The 21,493-nt window shown below is 40.1% G+C and overlaps 1 protein-coding gene across 1 annotated transcript; it reads right to left on the bottom strand.

The window, feature by feature from the left end:
• Positions 1-18,647: 18,647 nt before the first annotated feature.
• On the bottom strand, positions 18,648-20,318 carry LOC128739260 (uncharacterized). Its single transcript, XM_053834738.1, has one exon. The coding sequence runs from the start codon at positions 20,316-20,318 to the stop codon at positions 18,648-18,650; it is 1,671 nt and encodes a 556-aa protein (XP_053690713.1).
• Positions 20,319-21,493: the final 1,175 nt, after the last annotated feature.

The raw sequence follows: 21,493 nt of genomic DNA, 5'->3' as shown, positions 1-21,493 counted from the left end.
GTGGCTATTAGCTAAATACACACTTGCAAAAGTCGTTGCAGTGCATGAATAAATAAAAGCGCGAGTTCGAAAGGAATACTTATGCCGGCGTGTTCATTAGAACGAGTACACGTGTGTGAGAAAATTAGCTCACAAAAATGCGGGTTTCGTAACACTGATCACAGTCAACCACCATTTCTTTTGAATAATTGTCGGTTTCTTGAAAGCCATTATTAGAATGATAAACCTTCAAAAAAGTTCCATTCAGATTTCCTGTTACTTCAGAAACTTTGTCCTCATACCTTGCTTGTTCATCGACATCGACTGAATCTGCTGATGGCTGAGATCTGAAAATCTTTCCTTAAAAATTTCTAAATAATTTAATATCATCAATGCCACTTTTCCACCACGTTTATCTGAGTGTTTTGATTGTTGTGTTTTGTTGCGAATAGATTTTCATCAGGAGGAGGTGGAGCGCAAACGGAAAGCGAAGAATGGCGCTAGGCGTATGAACCATGCATGCCCTGCAGGCACTACTTGAAATGATTCTCAAAGTACACTTGCCGAAAGTTGGCAGAGTACGATGGGTCGGTCACGTCGCAAGAATACCGGATGACCACCGTGCAGGGAATCTGTTCTTCTAGAGCTTCATCGGCCCTAAGTGCCCCAAACAAGTACGCATACGTTGGGTTGGAAACGAATAATATAATGGCGGGTTATTCAGGTCGAGCGACAAGCCCAACATCTTCTTTTGCCTGCTTGGTTCGTGGCGCTCATACACAGGTGAGAGTGTTGACCGAACATGAATTCAGCAACATTTTCGGCCAACTTCGTACGTGTATGAGGGCCTTTATGAATAGAGAGACCCAACTTACTAGATGGCTCGACCAGGTTGAAGCTGATTTGCTTGTTTCGAGATGCTCAACGAAATGGTATAGATCATGGCATACAATTGAGGAAAATTTCACGACTTGAAGCTTTACAGAAGTTTACTCTATGGCTTGGTTCATACCTGCGTGGCAGAAGTCTGCGTGTGAATCTCAATAACTGCCATTCGTCACAATTTGCAAACAACTCTGGTGTGCCTCAAGGCAGTAATATGGGGCCTGTTTACACTGTTCTTTAATGACGTACCCTTATTACTGGGTGCAAAGCTAATATATGCCGATGATCTGAAACTGTATCTTGTTGTAAGATCTATCGATGATTGTCGCCGATTGCAAGAGCTCTTGGATATATTTGTGAGCTGGTGCCGTAGAAACTGGTTACTCATTAGCATCGCTAAACGTCATATTACAACGTTTCACCGTTCAGTGAACCCTGTAGTCTTCCGCTATCAAATCTATGACCAAGAACTCACGAGAGTAGATCAAATTACTGATCTTGGTGTTCTGCTGGATGCCAAACTCTCTTTCAATCTACATCGTACGAATCTGATCACTGAAGCAACACGTCAACTCGGCTTTATCTCCAAAATAGCTCGGGATCTCAATGACCCGCACTGCCTGAAGGCATTGTATTGCTGGTTGGTACGGCCATTACTTGAATATACTAGTGTGGTTTGGTACCCTCAACAGCTTGTGTGGATTTTGTGAATCGAGACCCAGTGAACCTGCCTCCGTACCCTGACCGCTGTCGGCTCCTCGGGCTTGAAACTCTTGAACGACGCAGGAAATATGAACAAACAATGCTTGTTGATAACGTTGTGAATGGTGAGATAGACTGCCCGGATATATTGGCACAGCTGAATTTCCGTGCCTCGCAGTTAAGCTGGCTGTTAATATCCCTGTACTCTAATAACCGGCTGCGAAGTCTATCGATAAAGTAGGGTTAAGTTCCTAAGGACGTTTATACAAATGGTTTTGCCTTGTTTTTATGGCAAACGACGTTATACCAAGCAGAATTATGCCAAATGAATTTATGTTAGTTGTATGATCCCGGTTCTCATATTGTAAATTATGTCTACCGTTCATTATGCCCATCACCCATTATGCTTATCGTCCATTATGCCCAACGTCTGTACGCCTAACATCGCGCACCCACCCTACTGATTTCAGCAGCACCACCCAGCCGACATTCGAACATACGACGATTGGCTTGGCTGCCTTAAAGCTAACTAGCAGTTAACAAACAACTTTAATCGAACAAAAAACAAAATAAGCAGCCTAACTATTTACTAAAAATAAGAAAAAATGCACCAAAAACGCCTTTGTTTAGCGCTTAATAACAGGCTGCGTCAACAAAATTGTTGTCGTTTATTTTGTGAACATTTACCATATCAGTAGCAAATATTTCCAAGATGATTCAGGGCGAGACGAACGCAGGCCGCAAGTTTTCGCTGTTAGCCCTTGGGGGCAGCCCTCCACGCAGAGACCAATTCTATTTAGGTGCATCCCAAGCAACACAGCTTGTTATAGAACAGTATAATATTACATATATCAGAACTTCTCTATTACCTGAAAAGCGCAAAAAAATTAAGTCTAATGAAACAAGTATTGAAAGAAGTATGTATCAGGTTATTTCGTACCAATTTAAAACGTTATTATAGCATAAGCTACAACTTGTTCTTCCAGTAGTTTAAATTTAGTAATGGAGACATAATAAAAACTTCGTGTTGACATGTTGACAAAACAAACATTATATATCTGATATGAGCTGTCAAATAAATTCATGTTATCCCAAAACATCTCAAAACTTTAATAATAACGATATATGTTTTCACAGTACGTTTATAGTATTCTTAAGCGACTACTTTCCACTAATATTATTTTCTAACTTGTTTTGTGTGTTACTTGGTGTGGAATCCGCAAAAAGCCGAAAAGCCACTGAACTCACTCGAAAGAAGATCGCCACCAAGTCTTACCTGATGGACTGCCTACGAAAGAAGAGGACGATGGACTTTGTCAGAAAACCGAAGAGCCCGGTTCATAGGAACGCGCTAGTGTTTGTGTCATCTCAATGATGTGCCGCACAACTCAATGCATACTGATGCGAGGGGGAACTATTTGTTGGTGCTCAATGTTAATGAGAACTATAGTTAACTCGCACTGGATAGTCTCTAGGTATCCCACACTTGGGATGAATTTTTCTACGCCCACTGACTAGCGGGGATTATCGCTAAGTTGAGTCCGAACGAGCGGCAACGAGTAAGGACAGCATATACCCGACATTTGTGCAGTTTGAAGACCGTGAAAATTTTTGGCCGAAAGAGAGCTTCTCAATGTTACTTTGGTTCTTTTGAAAAGAAAAAACGCTATAAAAAATTACCCAATAGGTATTTTCTCTTGAAAATTTGAGTAGAAGTACTTTCGAGTCAATTTTTCGACAATTGGATAAAATGGCGTCACCCGAAAAGCAACGTCGCGAATTGATTTTGCGGTAGCACCTGGGGAATCCTCAACTATCTCATCGAGACATCGGAAAAAAAACTCGAAATCGTGCACTCAACTGTGAGTTCGGTAGCTTCAGCCTTCGGGACAAGTTTGATTTTCCGGAGGAAATACGAAAGCAGAAAGTTTCAAAGTTTGCCAAGAAATACATGATTTGGCAAGCGTTCTGCTCATGTGGCAAACCGAGCGCGCCGTTCGTGACTACCGGGACTGTAAATGCAATTTGATGTGGAAAACCCTTCAATGACAAAAATATTTGAAAAGGTCGAGGTCTTTTCCTGGACATCACTTTTTCTAATACTTTATAACTCATGCACCAAGCATCGGAGAATATTTTTTTTATTAAAATTAAATTTTTCCTTCAACATCAGGAAAAATATCAGTTGGAAAAAGAGTTTCACAAACTCAAAAATGTAAAAGTGAAAATAATTACAGTTCAGAAAGTGGAGTTCAAATCACAAAATGTGCATTTTCAATTTATTTAACCATTACTAGCAATTATGAATGAAAACGATTTATAAACCAACATTTTATTCTATTGCAACAACGTCGTAAACAAAATTTGGTATCTATTTGTCCAATTGGAATTTAAACCATTTTCCTTCTCCCCATCGAATAGTCATTCCGAAGTTATCACTAGAGCACAATGAAAGTGAAAAATTTTAATTTATAGTTCTCGGGCGATAAAAGTTCACTATCTACTATGTAATAAATTTTCCCTATTTTAAATTCTCAACAAACCACATCCAGACTGATGATAGCTACATATAGAGCACACAGTTTATGGAGGAGGGGGGGCGAGAAAAGTGAACAACGCGGAAGCCATGAAAAAGTGACAAAATTGTACAGTCCGCTCGTCCGTTTGCACCTTTGGTCAAACGATGCGGAGTGTCCCACCCGAGTGGATTGTGGTATTTTTTAGAAGGTCGGCGCATTCAGGACGAGAAACCGACGACCGAATAGTAAAACCCCTCCTCCTAATGACGGCCTTGCAATGGCCACAAACTCTGGACAGAGGACAGACAACGTCCGAAAGACAACCGAGCAGCGGTAGATGACAACGCTCCGGGAATAGCTGCCTGAATATTAATGCGGATGTGATTCAATTTATCTTCATTTACTGGTAATTACGGAAATGTTTATTGTTTAATAAAAACTTGCTCATCTGGTAATAGTTTTCTGCCACTGATGTCCGGCGCTAGAAAGGGGACTTATGGGGAGGGAAATTTGTTAAAGGTTATTGGAGGTTACTTCTCTTGGACCAGTCTTTCAACTGTTTTTCATAGAATCAGAAAAGAATGATGCAATAAAAACTACAGAAACTACAACAGAAAGTTGTAAAATATGAATACTGTAAATTAACAGTGACCATGCGTCTTCCAGCTCTTAAAAGTTGATGGAGGCGCCTGGTTTATCACAAAATGCTGAGTAAGACTAAGAACTTACCGTAGCAAAATTTTAAAAATTATTTAACTTTTCGAACAAATTTAACAAACCATTCAATGAAAAAAGGGTGAGTGAGTTGAAAAGTTTTATACCAAATATGAATAAAACAAAATTTATTTTAACCTGCGAAAGCAAACTTGGGATAAATCACATTCACAAGTGCCATTGGGTGACCGTGAGAAATACACTGGCTTGAGCTGTCCAATGGACTTTTTGACTGTTCGTTAGAAGGTAAACACCATTAGTCACTGTCGCAGTCAGGAATAATTACACTCTGACCTGTGCCGAGGCTGGTTACTGGCTGGTCACACTACACCGGTCTTACCACACCACCGGCCGCCGATACGAATGATAAATAAATTAACCAACGATGGAAACGAAACGACAATTGTGTGTTGTCCGACCGAGACTGAAATGAAATCCGTTCGCTAGCCGGGATCTGTTTGTTCGCCATCCAATTACTGTCCTGGTTTGCTTACAAACAATATTCTCGTACACTTTTGTAAAGAACAGAGAGAAAAAAAAATGTTGCGTTCAACAATATTCTATTCCACGCCGACGAACATATTCGCTACCAGCGGTAATCATTCCGAACGAACGAACGAACGAACCAACCACAGAAGGACGCATTCAGGCTGTCATCCTTCACATTTGCGGTTCGGAACTAATCAGACCGGAGTGACCGCTGATTGATGAGCGTTCGAGTAGAGTAAGCTCATTCAGTGGCAGAGGAAAAAAGTCAAGCCTAGTTCAGAGTACTAGCGATACTCTCCTTTGCCGTTCAATAATAATTCCACTTGAATTGTCGCTGTTGTCCGCATTTTGCTATTCACATCGCGCTAGAAAGCTACTTGGGAGCACCATTGTCAAGCGCAGTTAGTGAGCAGGAATGCATTTTTCCAGAGCACGTCAGCAGCAATGCTGTGGTGGGCCCAATGCGTTGCATCCCATTGACAATTTATAGTTAATTGGATCGTTGATAACAACTCGTATAGATATCATTAAAATACTGAACATGATAAATAGTGCCGGGGAAATACAAATACGGACAGCCATTCTAAGCAGTATTAAGGGTATATGAATGACTAAGAGTTTAAAAAAGAATCAGTAGGATCGTAGCACCAGCCCTGGTCACAATTGTCCTGTACTCTAACAGCTGACTGGGAAGTCCGTTGAATAAAAATAAAAGGTTAAAATTCGAAAACGGAATGCTGAACCTAAACTTTGCTTTTTGCCTTTAGGGAGGGGGGAGCTACACAGTGGATTAGAACTTTAGATTCGGATCTGGCAATACTGACACTGATGTTCCCGGTTCCTTTCAATTCGTTCACGTATTCTGGGGATAAAATTACTAGATTGAGATGACTGAAAAGCAGCTAGACCTGTTATGTTTATACGGCTGTTGGTCGGGTGGGTCATTAAAGATCGAACCGCTTTCAACGCCATGTCGTCCGGCATTCTTATGACATGTCCGGCCAGCCGTAGCCTAGTGACTTTCGCCAGATGCATAATGTGAATCTCCCCAAGCAGTGCCTATAGCCTATAAACGCGTCCTTGCCGTGTTTGAGCGAACAGTTCTGCGGACAATACTTGGTGAAGAAGATGCAAACTGAAAGTGGAGTTGTGATGGGTTGTTGTTGTTAGTAGTTGGTGCGTGAAAGTAATGAACTGCATCTCATGCATAGCTTTTATGCATAGAACGACCCAGTGGGAAACAGGTACAGTTTTTTGAAAACTACTTTGAGGCAGCGATTTTGTATGACTTGTATAAATGTATATTATTATTATATTTACCAATAGACATATTGCTGTCCTAATGTTAATTTAGTCTAACGAAGATTGTTTAAAAGGTTTTGACGAATTAAGGTGAATGTCGAATACAGCTGATACTTGGCTAAAAATTCGTTGTAGCCCGACCATGGTCTCGTTTGCTGCATAATTCGTCCTTCGAAACGGCATTTGAAGGAACATCGTGGGTAAACTCGTGGTCTAATATGATTGATAAACCATGGACAATCGGGCCTCGCCATCAGGATATCAGCTACAAGGATTGCTCGGCACAGATTTCTCCTGATTGCTAGGGTGTCCAGTCCAATTAGCATCAGGCGCGCTTCGTATCTTGGTAGCTGGAACGGGTTGTTCTAAGGCAGGCGATGGAGGGCGAACCGAATGAATTTGCGTTGTTTTTTTTCTAACCGATCGACGCCGTTGAAATAATGGGGATTACAGACCTCCGAGCAATATTCCAGCGTCGAACGGACAAGCGCGTAGTATAAATTCTTCAAGAAATCGGGGAAGCTCTCATGATTAGGCCAAGACTGCGGGATGCTTTAGCAACGATCTAGCTGATGTGCTGTTTGTAGGTCAGCTGTGAGTCAACGATTACTCCTGGGTCCTTGATGCAGGACTCTCTTTTAATTAGTTCACCTCCTAGATGATAGTTGAAAAGGATTGGCCGTTTTTTTCTGGAGAACGACACCAATGAACACTTGCTAATGTTGAGCACCATTCTACTTTCGTTACACCATTTCGAAAAGCCCTCTAGTTACTGTTGCAAAAACGTGGTGTCTTCAGCTTTTTTGACCTTGAGCAAAGGAAAGCCTGGGTCCTAGTAGCGAAAAGTTTACATCGTTGAAATATAGCACGAATATGAGCGGGCCTAGATGACTGCCTTGTGGAATACCGGACGTGGCCACAAACTCGCTGGATAGTGATTCTCCGATTTTGACAGCCAGATGCCGATCAGCCAAGTAGGACTTCAGCCAGAACAGTAGGGTGCCGCCAAGTGCCATCCTGTCAAGTTTTGCAATCGCAATTTCATGATTCAACTTATCAAAAGCAGCAGAGAGGTCGGTGTAAATGGCGTTCGTTTGGAAACGCCTCGACATAACTAGTAAATGAGTAGAGATTCGTCATGATTGATCGACGTGGCATGAATCCATGTTGAGAATCGTCGATAAATTGGTAGAACACTGATTCCCAAATTACTTTTTCGAATAGCTTGGATGCCACACACAAAGCGGCGATACCTCGATAATTACCGATGTCTTTTTAACGCCTTTCTTATGAACCGGAAACATAAACGCCGTTTTCCTTAGCGTCAGAAAAATGCCGATAGATCGAGACAAATTGCAAAAATGACGAAGGGGAGCAAGTAAACCTGCGGTGCATTTCTTGAGAAGAATAGCGGGTATCCCGTCAGGTCCAACGGAGGTGGACGGCTTCATTTCAGAGAAGGCTTTTTGGATCATAACATCGCTCACATTAATAAGATTCAACGGAATCCCAGAAAACGGAACATTATTTGTAGCCAAGGAGATTTGGTCAGCTGACAGTGTGTCACACGAAAATACACTGGAGAAGTTCTCGGAGAAAAGCTTACAATTTTCACCTGCATTCGTTCCCGTTTTCTCTGCACTTCATTACTGAGGGTAGACCGTATTCTTTTCTTTACTCGTTGAAGTACCTCCAAAACGAGTGCGGCGCTGTTTTCAGTTTGCTCTTCGCGGTTTGCGCAAGTAAATCGCATAACAGCGTTGGCTCGTACGCTTGTATACATTGTTTATCTGCCTGTAATGATCCCGCAGCAATGGACCATCATATTTTGAGAGCCTTCTTAGAGCTACTCTTTTCGATGTCTTCAAGCGTCGCAACTCTGCAGTCTGCCAAGAAGATGTGCGTTTAAGAACATGTCGATCAATAGCATAATTGAGGATATTCGAGAAAGTCTGAACAGCAACATTGGCATCGTTATTTTCTAAAATCTCATTCCAATTGATATCTAGTAGTATATCTAGAATACCAGAGAAGTCAATTCGTCTAAAATCGTAACTAAAGGTATCCGCTATGCTACAGAAATTCTCCGAAATATCCACTTCAAGCGTCAGGTGTAAGGCGGGATGATGATAGACAGTCTTCACGAGAGGATGTGAAGCTGACGTGCGTAATCTGGATTGCTGACGAAACACAGATCGAGAATTCGACCATTCTCATTAGCCATAGAGCAGTTCCACGCCAAATCGTCGAAAAAAAGCTGAAATCTGAAATGAACCTCTTTGATGTGGATGAAACTTTACAAACGTGTTTGATAAGAGGAATTATGCACCTTCCACAGGTTTTGGCGCCATTTAGTTTTTTTTTTTGAAACGATGATTCTACAATTGATGAAGGGACGGTAAGGGAAAGCTATGAAGAAGGATTTTTTCGGGAATGAAGGGGAAAGAGTGGAAAGGAAGGGGGGGGGGGGGGTAATAGGTAGCTATGCTTAACAAGTTGTCGTTGTGACTCCTATCTTTTGTCCGATGCTGGAAGGTGCATGTCATTTTGATTCCAGACTCATTTTCATGTGTATTATGCTTGAAAGATTGTATCTCAAAGACTATTGATTTTACAAAAATTATGTCAAAAGTTGTAGAAAATTGATTTCTAAACATGACAAAAATATAGAAAATTTTTGAAAAAAATAGAAGTAATTTGAAACCTTTTAAAAGTTATTCTGAGATGGAGCAACTTTCATGGACGGGCTTCGTAGAACAACGACTTCCATGATTTTTTTTCCAAACTTGGGATTTTTCAAGTAATATATGAATTTGTAATACAAATAACAATTCTTTATGTCATTTATATTCAAATTGGTCATAATAATTATTTTTCTTAATGCAGCCGTTTTCGAGATATTCGGAGAAAAAGTTGGATTTATTTTAATTTTTTATGTTAAACATGATTTTTTCATATGTTACTCGAGTCGCTCCACTGTTTCTATAAAATTTCTAATAACTATATTTAATTTTCTACAACTTATCCGAAGACATCTTATTGATTCAACATTTCGCTTTTGAGTTGTGGGTATTTTGAAAACTGTATTCGAAAAAACTGGACACGCTGATTAATTAGTAACTTTTTGTCGCGTGAGTAAACATAACAGAAATTTTGACTAAAATTAGTTGAAAGTATGTTGTTAATGGCTATTAGATTACAGTGATATCCTTGGAACAAGAGAAAGCGCACAAAAACTGGGCACTTTCTTCTTTTTCTCTTTTCTTTGATTTCAGATTGTCATTTTCTTCACTTGCTGTTACCCACAATTGAACAAGATAAGCAAAAAGCGAAGAAAAGCAGTTAAAGAGCAACATGTGAAAAGGGTCCATGTGCAAATGAGAGATTCCCTTCGTGTCTCCTCTCTTCCGCTTATCACACTGTGATTTAAAGTGACACTTTAAAAGACAGAAGTCTTATGTCATGTATCATGTTTTAATTAATAAATCGAAAATGACAAGCACTGGAACTCGTATCGATCATATTTCCCATTCTCAAGCATGTTAATGGCGCTGCTTTCGCACTATTTTTTGATCCCATCTAGTTTTCTAAACACTCTAACGAGCTACAGTGTAAAGACGATGAGATTAAGCTAATGACTATCTTTTCATGAAATTGCATTCAAAAGAAGCGTAAGTTTTGATTTTCATGCAAAAATAGCTAAGAAAAAGTTCAATTTCTCTGTTTCGTTTTTCATATCTAATGCTTTACTCTGTTATTTTTTCAAATTCAGATATATTGCAAAATTGAAACCGAGCAAACTAATAGTAAAATTTTGAGATCAATCATTTTGTTGTAAATATCCTTTTTCTTCAAAAGTGAAAAACGGAAATATTCGCGCAATAATTTTTCTGAATTCTTGTTTTTGAAAAAATCTGTTATGAACACATTTTTCGTATTGTCAATTCAAAACAAGCTTCGTATGTGACTCTGAAGCCCAAAAGTTAAGGCCGTCTGTAGCCCCGCTAGAGGGTTAATTTCTAATTTTCTATATATATATATATATTAATTCAAATCTGCAAAAATTATCCTTTATGTTTACATATATGTTTCTATGTTTCCATTGATTATCACGGTAGTAACTAAGCGGCATCTCCAATCCAATATCCGCTGCTTAGTGCTTTATTCTGGTGAGTACTGATATTCTACTGTCTCGAAAATTTTCTACCGACAGCATCCACATTATCGGTAAAGCAGAAGAGTTGATCGTCTCTCCATCCGTCCGTTTATTGTGAAGGCCGCAAGCTGAAAATTTGATTCGTTGTAGACCGATCGTCGGTGAAGCCGGCCCAATAGTTTCGACGGAAGATGACTTGGGAAGGAGCTCGGTAGTTCTCTCCTTAGGACACTAAGACCGTGTAAAAGTTAAAAGCCTCTTCATCTTGCTTGATTTTACGTCGTCAAACGTTCCACGAACTCTTCTAAGACCGAGTCATCAGCAAAGCTCATAACTTCGCGTGCTGTTGCCTCCAAACATCTTAGAATATCGTCGAACACCGATGATCCCAATAAACCAGGAGTAAAATTAACCTCTGTGGCCAATCTTTAACTGTAGTCACTGTAATTGATAGTCCTTCTAGTTGTCAGCGTGCGAGCATACGTATTATCTTTGCTTTCTAGTTCATGTCATAGATGGGCAAAGACTTAGATTGCCATAAAATTAGAAGAATTGTGCTCTAGATACGACCGCACAGTTGGTGAAGGACTGCGTTAGTCAGGCTTTTGCTTCAAAGCCTTAAATATTGAATAAAATATGGTGGCCCTAAAAAGGAAAGTTTAGTTTGAATGAAAAGGTGTCCACATTTTTGGGTTGACGGGGCATTGGTCAATGGTCGATTATCATCCATTCCATGTCGATGTCCATTATTAATAATCGGCCGTTCAATGGGCCTACAAAGAGTGTCCCCAAAGGCTTCAATTTCTGCGAACAAATGGTGTTATATATTTCTGGCCGCATACAGCCTCATTGCATTACCTGAAAGCTGTCCTGGAGTGGTACAAGGCTAAGGGCTAAGGAGGTCAATTTCGTACCGAAGGATGTCAATCCCCCGAATGCACCGGAACTGTGGTCAATTGAAAAGTACCGGGCCATCATGAAGCTTCCATTTCAGAATCATCTTAAAGTCTAAGTGAAATCGAAGGAAGATATGAAAAAAGAATGGATTTCCGCATTAAAGTAATTGGTTCAAACGTAGTGTTAAGGGAATAGTTCGTGCCTTTCGATATAGTAATGCAATTAAATAAAACAAAACATGGAAATTTGACTCTGAAAGTTTGACGATGGTCGTTGGATCTTTTTTTGTGAGGCAATTGGATTCCGGCACGTCGGCATGTCAGATTCTATCGGTGCGCTCAAAACACTTCGTTGCGAATAACATTCGGTACCGGTGCCAGCCTGAAGCTGCGTTGCCGGAGGAGGTCGAGTTAATTGAAGCCCCTCTCTAGCCATTAACAGCGTAGCAGAAAAGATCCACGGGTACCTGGAACGATTATTGGTATGACGATGAATGCAGGAGGGTGCTGGATTACTTACTTATTGGTCCACATCCGCCGTTTCGGCAGCACAAAGGAATGTAATCCGAGATCTCCACTGTCGACAGTTAACCACCATGGCTTTCACCTGTCACCAGGACAGGTTGTCGTCAACAGCCCGAATGTCGTCGGTTAAGCTGCCGTTGTCACGAGCCTCTGAGTCTGCCTCTTCTTCGTTGTCCTTCCGGATTCTAGTTCGAGTGCAGTTCCCTGGTGATGGATGAAGGAGAAGAATCTTGAGCGTCCCCTATATTGTCTGTTCGTCGGCTGCAAGCTGCATATGATACCATTGACTGCTAAAAGCGAATCTCATAGGGGGCCTCCTCATGGTCTCTATTGTCTTCTATTTAATATAGAGCACTATTTTCAACAAATCTAGTCAATTCGACACTGTCGGTAGAACATCTGTGGCGATGGCACCAGACTGTAGTGTGCAGCAGAGAAGATTGAGTTGAAGATAAATACGTCAAAAACATACTGGCCGGCGGAACCGTACAAAAGGGTACCCTGTACAAGACGCTACAAGACGGAATTTTCGAGAGACGAGTGCTAAGAACGATTACGGCACCGAAGAATTAAGTATGGAGTCGTAGGAAGAACTTGGACCTGTGTTTAGTTCAACTTCGGTAGAAAAAAAAACGGCCATGAGCATAGCGAACAAAATGATTAGACCGGGTCATCCCGGGGACCCTGCAACGGCGAGTGGACGCGGTCCAAGGATTTAAAGGAATTATGTCCATTAGGAGAGCCAATTAAATAAATAAATGTACTTGCAACACCGAATTTATTACCGAAAAATTTAGTTTACGTTTACTTCAGGGTTTTGAACATCTAATCGACGGCTAGTTCCTTTCACGTTTCGGGCGAATTCTTCTTCCAGCACGCGGGAAATGCCTCCTGGGGTGATAAACGTACCGAGTTGACCGGGCCATAGCAACGTAAGGGTTTTTCGCTTCGGACGTCATTTGGCGCCATGCTGCTGCTCCTTGCCTAACGACTTCGACTGCTGAAAGGCTGCAGTTTCTTGATCGAAAATGCCGGAGAAAGTTCAAATACGGATTCCTTGTCCGTTTGCCTCCATAACAGGTGGACGTGGACGTGGACGTCGGGCAAACACACCTGGAATTCATTGCTTCTTGCTTGTTGGAGTATGAAAAATAAATGGCACTTTTTTTCTTCACAGCAGCACCGGCTACTTAGATTGTGCTTGCGATGTTTTTTTGTAAGCGCGATGTTTTATTTGCTAGACTGTCTGGGTTCTAATGAATTTGATGAATAAAATATTGAATTTTTTTAATGTGGTTTTAACCAATTGGGCATTCACCAGAATATTGAAAATGAGAAAAGTACTTTAACTCTCCTCATAAGAATGGTTTGGTACATAAGAATTGATCTTTCTGAGATATTGAGTGTTAGGTACATGGCATAGTATCAGAATTTTAAATTAAATTTAAGGAAAAGAAACTGATTGACAAGGCGCAAAATAGCTAGGTTGTTTCAATTATTCTTTTTCAGCGCAAATTCGTTGAAACGAATGGAGTAGACTGACGTCAATCGCTTTCGCAAATCTCTGCAACTCATCGTCATCTTAAGAAGGTAGTTTATCTTCGTAAAAAAATAGTTATTGTGGCAGTAGAAAGGCTAGGTCACACCGCTAGGTGGATAAAATGGGGTTTATATCGTTAATTTAAATATTTAATTTAATACTACTCGTATTAAAAGGTAGAAGAGTTTGTGTCTCATGATACAAACGTAGGCTTGGCATAGAACTACGAATCTATACACCTACAGAGTATTTAGAGCATATAAATGAACTAACTTCTCCTGACGTTCAACAAAGCAAAAAAAAAAAAACGCGGAGGAGAAAAGATATCAATCACTGGGTATTTACGTCTTTCACACTCTCTGTTCACAGTCCAGTAAGTAGCAGGGAAAATAACTTTCAGTTGATATTTTTCGAATCATTACTCTCAAAAATTATAGCATAAATTGGATTTGTGGATTTAAATCGCGCAGTTTTGATGCATCAAAATATTCAAACTGTACCACGCAAAAACAGCATAGTTGCCCGGCTAAAGTGTGCATTTGGAAACAATTAAACAAAATCAAGAACAAAATAACTGCTGTCCTGTTTTATTCGATCCCTTTTTAACTATCAGTAGACACATTCCAGCGTTGCTGGACACCTTGCCTACCCTGCAAACCAGTTCCTATTGAACCAAACCCCTGGTCTACAATTGGAAACTAAAATTCTCTTTGGTCACCAATTTTTTAAGCTATTTGCTTAAAATTTGGTGAAACAAGAGCCAATTTACACAGTAAAAAATGCTACTAAATGTGTCCCGTAACGTTATGATGTGTCAGTAGCACATCCTTACCACAACACAATGCATTCTCTTTTCCCTACGCACTTAAAATGTTTTACCGAACACAGCAATTTTTGACGAAATTAGAACGGCTGAACATTCGGTAAAAATTTCAGTGATAGATATTAACGTTTTCGGACCTTCAGTAACGTTTGGCATCACCGAAATGTCTGCCTGGGAAGCAATGTGATCACGAAGAAAATGTATGATTTTATTATCATACATACACAAACAATTACTTAAATTTGCGAAATAAATAGGGATTAGATCCACTATTACTACTTTTCTGCGGCATACAAAAGAAGAAAACGTTTTGGAAATGGCAGAAAATGTCGCCCGTGACAATAAAACTCATTTCCGCTGTTCGTTGGTCGTCCGCAATGGCGAAAAATTAAACTTTTCCTTCGTTGCCTGTGCTATGGTATTACCTGGGTAAGAAAATACAATAAACTCTTCAATCGTTGTGTGGCCCTTAAAAGGACCGATTGTTGGATTATCATAACTCCTGCTTGCAATAAACTTGCACTAACGCACTTAACGTAATTTACTTTTTCGGCCAACTGGAGTACCGATAACCGCAAACCAAGCACGGCTTGTTGCAACGAAGCAACCGGAGAGCCTCAGCAGCTATGCGATCTAAAATATCATCGACGGGGCCGTTCGTCTATGGTCATAAGTCACGATGAAATACTAGTCCAGGTGGTCAGCTGCAAGTGACGTGGGATATTTCTGGTCTTTTTGTTGTCGCGAGCAGCATTTCCTGTTTCCGCTGCTAATTATTCCATCACGACCGGCAGTTCCAGCTCCAATAGTTTCCTTTCCTCAGCAGCCGGTGAATACGACCGACCGGGGACTGCAGACGTGCACGACTCGAGCGTGACTTTCACTTGCCCTTGATTCTTCTTCCTTTGTTGCGTCCAGACATGCCAATAAAATGTTGGGGACTAACTCAGCTAGCGTTTGAATAATTCTGTTCGCCGGCTTTCCTCGTGTTATGTACCAGAGCAAAATAAATAAAAAAATAATAAATAAACATTTCAATTTCAATCTGAACAAAAGAGCAAAATTACCAGTGAGCCTTTTGCTGCCAAAGAAAATTTACGCTACGTATTACTGTAGCATTGGTGATGGATAGATTTGTGTTGCTAAAGAAAACCGAGTGAAAAGCCCTAAACTCCAAGTTTCCTAAGTGTCATCAATTACCGAAAACCGTTCTTTTAAGAACGAACAAATTCTTATATGAAGATGCAAAAGATGTCACTAGAAATGCGAATACTAATACTGCTTAGGGGTCATTCCACGTGAAATGTCCGAGCCCCGTGTAATCGACCTTCACGAATTTGAACCAAATTTCGCCAGATTGTTCGTTTTTGGTCAGAAAGCAAAAATTGAAAATTTGATGCCGATCGGACATTCCCTCGATTAATGGGAGCACCTCCCCTTTTTAAGGAAAATACCCTTTTTTGTCAAAACATCTTATTTTCTTTTGCTTATATCTCCGGAAGTATTGGGTTAAGAAAGACACTATTTTCACATTTTTAAAGAAAATTACCCAAGAAATACGAAAAAAAATATTATTTTTAAGCACCAGTGCTGCCAAATATTTTTAAACTCAATTCGAAAACTTAATTTTCATTTTTCTCTCAATGAAGACAATTTGATCTCAAAATTCCAACTTCATCGTGTTTTGCAGATTATTTTACATAAGAATCACTCTTCGTCCCGAGGTATTTTTTGCCGATCCCGAGATACAGCGTTTTAAATCAAGCAGTACCCCGTTTTTTATGTAAAGCTATAAGCAAAATAACTTTTTCTTAAGCAGTGATTCTCTACGCAATGTAAAACTACTTTGCCATATCGGGAAAGATTTATCCAATATATAGCATAGTTTTTCTTAACACTGTTGCCAGCTTTTCAGTTTTTCGTTTGATTTATAGCACTAGATGAGGAAATGTTACTTCAAAAAGGCGCAAAACAAACGTTAGTTATTTGATCATAGCCTTGTAAGCTGTTTTTCATCTCGCTAATAAACGTGAGCTCTTACCTTCCTTCTTTATTGCGTTTATTGTTGCTAGGAGACTAATATTCCCTTATTAATGTAACTAATCATGCGGGTATAAATGGTTTTCCGATATGCCAAAGTATTTTTACATTGTGTAGAGAATTACTGCTTCAAAAAAAAGTTATTTTGCTCTTAGTTTTACATAAAAAATGGGGAATTGCTTGCTTTAAAACGCTGTATCTCGGGATCGGCAAAGAATACCTCGGGGCGATGAGTGATTCTTATGTAAAAAAATCTGCGGAACACAATGGAGTTGGAATTTTAGACATTGAGTGAAAAATGTAAATTTAGTTTTCAAATTGAGTTTAAAAATATTTGGCAGCATTGGTGCTCAAAAATACAATCTTTTTCGAATTCCTTGGATGACACGTTACACTTAATACCATCAAAGGCGGCCTCGTTATGAAGCTGCCCGTGGGTTAGAACATCGATTGAGCATTACCGCTCGCTTCACATTAACACACGCGCTGAGACATAAAAACTCATAACTTCCAGAGTTTGCATTTCTCCATTTCCAAATTTTGCCTGCTTCTTCGAGAAAGATGAACAAATATTTTAAAATAAAAAAAAAACGAGAAAAAAAAGTTCCAACTTTGAAAAAATTGCAATTGTTTATAAAAATGCACTATTTAACTATTGAAAAACAATCGAAAAAAGGTATGGTACACCAATTTTGAAAGCTTGTGGAATAGTGAACACATCTGGTAGAAAGTCATTTTTTGATATTACAAACCATATTTACAATCAGTATTTAAAAAATAGTGATTTTTTCGAATTACAATACTTTAAAAAATCATATCTTGCGAATTCCAACCGTAACATCGAAATACAAAAATACGTGTCGATTTTTTGGAAAAAAGAACGTAAAAAAAATATTCCGAAGAGAAAAAAAATTTTGACTGGAAATTCAATTCAATTCAATTCAATTCATTTATTGTCCGATAGCGTAAGGCAAGCCTTTTTTAAATCTACTATCTCCGATCTTACTATATCAGTATTGTACAGTTTTCTATTATTATATCTACTACTAATAAACTAATTTGTATTTGTATGTAATAAACTAATGTCGGTTCCAATAATCTAGAGAGCCCCTCTTAAAAAATGCCTCTAACGGTATTTGCTTTACTAATCTAGGAAGAACATTCCAATTAACCACACCAAATACAAACAGCGAGTTAGAGTAACCAGAGGTAGTGTGCGCAGGAACTACTAAATTTTGATGCCGTTGTCCTCGAAAAAAACTTAACTTCTGGTAAAGCGGTGCAGGATACTGCGAGATGATGAGCTTGTGTAAAAACAGACACGAACGATGAATGAAGAGCCGGTCCAAAGGACATCCGAGGAGGTTTCGCTGTAGATGGGTGACGGAAGAGTAGCGATTCAAGCCGTATACATATCGAACACAACTGTTCAATGCCACGTGCAGTTTATTCATGGCAGCGGCGCTTGGTTTTACATGCACTACATCACCGAAAAGTAGATGCGGCAAGATTAGCGCCTTGAATAGTTTCATCTTGGTAGCAGTCGGTGCTGCAGCAGTGGTGCAACGCAATGTTCGCAGAGCAGCATATATCTTACCACATTGCTGATTAATCATGCTATCCCAGGAAAGATCTTCATGAAAGAGATACCCTAAGTTCATCGCACTAGCAGCAAATTGGATCGGCTGGCCATCAATGATTACCGGAGGTATTTCCGATGAATTCCAACGGTTATTTCTACGATATCTCATCCACAGCGCGCTACTCTTAGAGTTATTTATATGCAAGTCGTTTTTTCTAGACCACGCAGATATACGGCACAAATCATCGTTAACAATACTAACAATTTCTGCTGCAGGAACACCATTTCGGAGAACGTACAGCTGAACGTCATCGGCATACATTTGGATGGAGCAGTACTTGAGCACGTTAGGAAGGTCGTTGATATAACAGCAGAACAGCATAGGGCCAAGCACAGTTCCTTGTGGAATTCCGGAACAAACTTCAGCACATCGTGAGAATCGACCCGCACATGGTACAGTTTGCATACGTTTCGAAAGATATGATGCAATAAGGCTTACAGCCTCGGCAGAAAATTGTTGAACAAAAAAGAAGAAATTTGTTGTCCAATAAGTTTCTCGAAAACTTTAGAAAGAGCGCACAGGATAGAAATTGGTCGAAGATTAGTTAGCGAATTCAGGTGCGATTTCTTCCGAAGCGGCAGCACGGTTATTTGCTTCCAGACATCGGGGTAGGTTGCAGTTTCAATAACTCTGTTAAACAGGAAACAGATCTGCTCGACGACCAGCGGAAGAAGAATCTTGATGAATTTTATTGGAATACCATCAGACCCAACAGCATTTGACGTACTGTCCCAGACAGCATTAATTACTTCCCATGTTTCAATATGTTTGAACCGAAATGCTTCCGCCGGGGATGCTCCAACTGTTGCTTGCTGGTACAGGTGCTGTACAGGTGTACAGTTAGACAAAAAAGTATTATTCACTTCGTCAGGATCAAAATTGCACTCGGCTGATGACACTTTGCGACAGACACCTAGGCTTTTCACCCGTTTCCACAAGTTTCCAATATTCCCATAATCGCCCAAAAATCGCTCGAAGTAAGCTTCTTTTGCTCGCCGGATTAATAAATTGGTACGATTTCTCAGTGTTTTGAAGTGCTGGTGTTTTGTATGTTTCAAGTAAGAAGGAGATTGTTGCCATTCTTTATATGCTAGCTCCCGTTCCAAGATAGAACGTCGAACATCAGCATTGAACCAAGGATTAGATCTTTTGTTGGCCTTTGCTTCTCGAAGCGGTATATACTCGTCGTGAATCGTTTTCATCTGGTGAGTGAAAAAACTTGCTAGCTGGTTAACTTCTGTCAAAACGTAAAATTCATTCCATGGAACCGACAGAACTGCATTGGCCACGGCTTGCGCGTCAAAGTTCACATAGTCTCTGAAAGTGATTTTCTGCTCTTCTCTGGTAACCACGGAATCCAAGGAAGCAAATATCAAATCGTGCTGTGAAAGCCCGGAGAAGCCAACCTGGCTGAAACGAAGAATTTTTGAGCAGTCGTTCGTGACAAGCAAGTCCAGCTGCGAGCAGCCAGAGTCGTGGAAAAAAATAGGTTCTTCGCCTGTACTTGTCATAGAAAATGATTGAAATACCGATGTTAGATTTTCCTGCCATCTGCTCGACCGCAACAGATCAGTATTAAGATCACCAATTAAAACAACATTCTCGTAAGAGTCTGAAAACATACACAACTTATCAGCGATGAATCGAGAGTAATCATTCTCAGGCGGGTTGTAAATCACTAACAGTAATATCTTTCCGTTGTTCACTTTAACATCAAGCGCCAAACATTCCGTTTTATCTTCCGCATCACATGTGAGTTCAGTAGCAAACAATTTGGTGCAGTGTAAATAAGAGCGAAAGTACACGATTATACCCCCTCCACGTCTGTAACTGCGATCGTTGCGAATCATAGAATATCCCGGAACAGATACACAGTTGTCACTTTTCCTTTCAGTCAGCCAAGTTTCCATGAAGCAGGCAATCCCAATTTTGGAACTTTGCAGTGCAAGCTTAACTTCCTCAAACTTATTGAATCTGCGTGCACAAAGACTCTGAGCATTGCCGTGAACAATATTCAATGATCCAGAAAGCAGAACGGCATTCATTACCGCTCCTGGAATATTCGCTGTAGTATTGATGTGATTACTAACTCTAGGTTGGGCCATTGAGAGACAAGAAGCATTTTTTAGAGGGCTGCGATGGGATCAATATATAAAACTTTACATTCTGTGTCATACTATAAATATTCATTTTAAACAGACTTCCATTACAATTAATGAACAAACTTCAAAAACAGAGTAAAACGATTTTAAAGAATTTGTTTACGAGTAAACGTGCAGTTGTTCTTCGGAGTGTACGGCTACATTTGGACCGTCCGCTGTTGTTTTGATGTACACAATCCCGAGTCTACTGAACACCGAAGAAATCTTGCCAGCCTTTTTCAAGCGCAACGCAGCAGTCTTCACCTTACGAGCAGCCACTGTCAGATTTTCATTCACATATATTCGACGCGATGAATTCATTCCTATGTGGTTTAACTGTAGGTTCCGTCTACGTAGATAGGCACCGTAGAAATGATCACGTTCATTCCTCAACGCAAACTGAAGAACAACCAAGCTCTCCATCCCATCCTGTTTTGTTCTTGATTGCATGCGTCTCACGTCGACTTGTGGAGTAGCAGATTCACTGAAACCGAGTTGCTTGCATATCGCTTTAAAATAAGCGCATAAATCCTCGCCGCTCATGTACGGTATACCACTAATGATCAAATCATTTCGGTTTTCCAAATTGTCAACTGCTGCCGAAATTCTGTCTATTCTCTCATTTAACGTGTTCACAGCGCCATCGTACGTATTAAACTTTGTGCTGCATTGCTCTCTAAGCGAGTGTATATCTTGCGATACAGCATTAAGTTTACCATCCAGCTCCGATTTAACAGCATCGATTTTCCTGTGCATATCACTTCTTAGCTCATCGATCATTCCCTTGGTTTCGGCAAACTGATTCATCAGCATTTGTACAGCAGAATCGAGAGAAAGTGCATTGGTTTCGTTTTCAACCCGAGATCTTTTGGTAGCAGGTGTTTTGACATGCTCAGCTCCAGGGGGTGTTCTCACTACCTTGGACATCGTTGAGCGAGTGTGGAGAGCAATTAAAGCTTCTGAATATCGGTATGTGTGGATTGCCAAACAAAGTAACAGATCACAATAAGCACTAGCGATGCCGAACGAAAATGTTTCACTACGAAATTCTTCCAAATTACGATGCAATCACACTCGATAACACGTACGCTGAGGCAGCGGGCAGTCAAATTTGCGGGTAACGGTATTTTCATCGAAAT

Source organism: Sabethes cyaneus, chromosome 3 (genome assembly GCF_943734655.1).
Source record: "Sabethes cyaneus chromosome 3, idSabCyanKW18_F2, whole genome shotgun sequence".
Lineage (NCBI taxonomy): Eukaryota > Metazoa > Arthropoda > Insecta > Diptera > Culicidae > Sabethes > Sabethes cyaneus.
The sequence above is the reverse complement of the archived record's forward strand: the minus strand, read 5'-3'. Positions and strand labels throughout refer to the sequence as shown.

Bases quoted from the DNA above. Each gene is read 5' to 3' on its own strand.
- LOC128739260 (XM_053834738.1), bottom strand. From the start codon at position 20,318: ATGGCCCAACCTAGAGTTAGTAATCACATCAATACTACAGCGAATATT.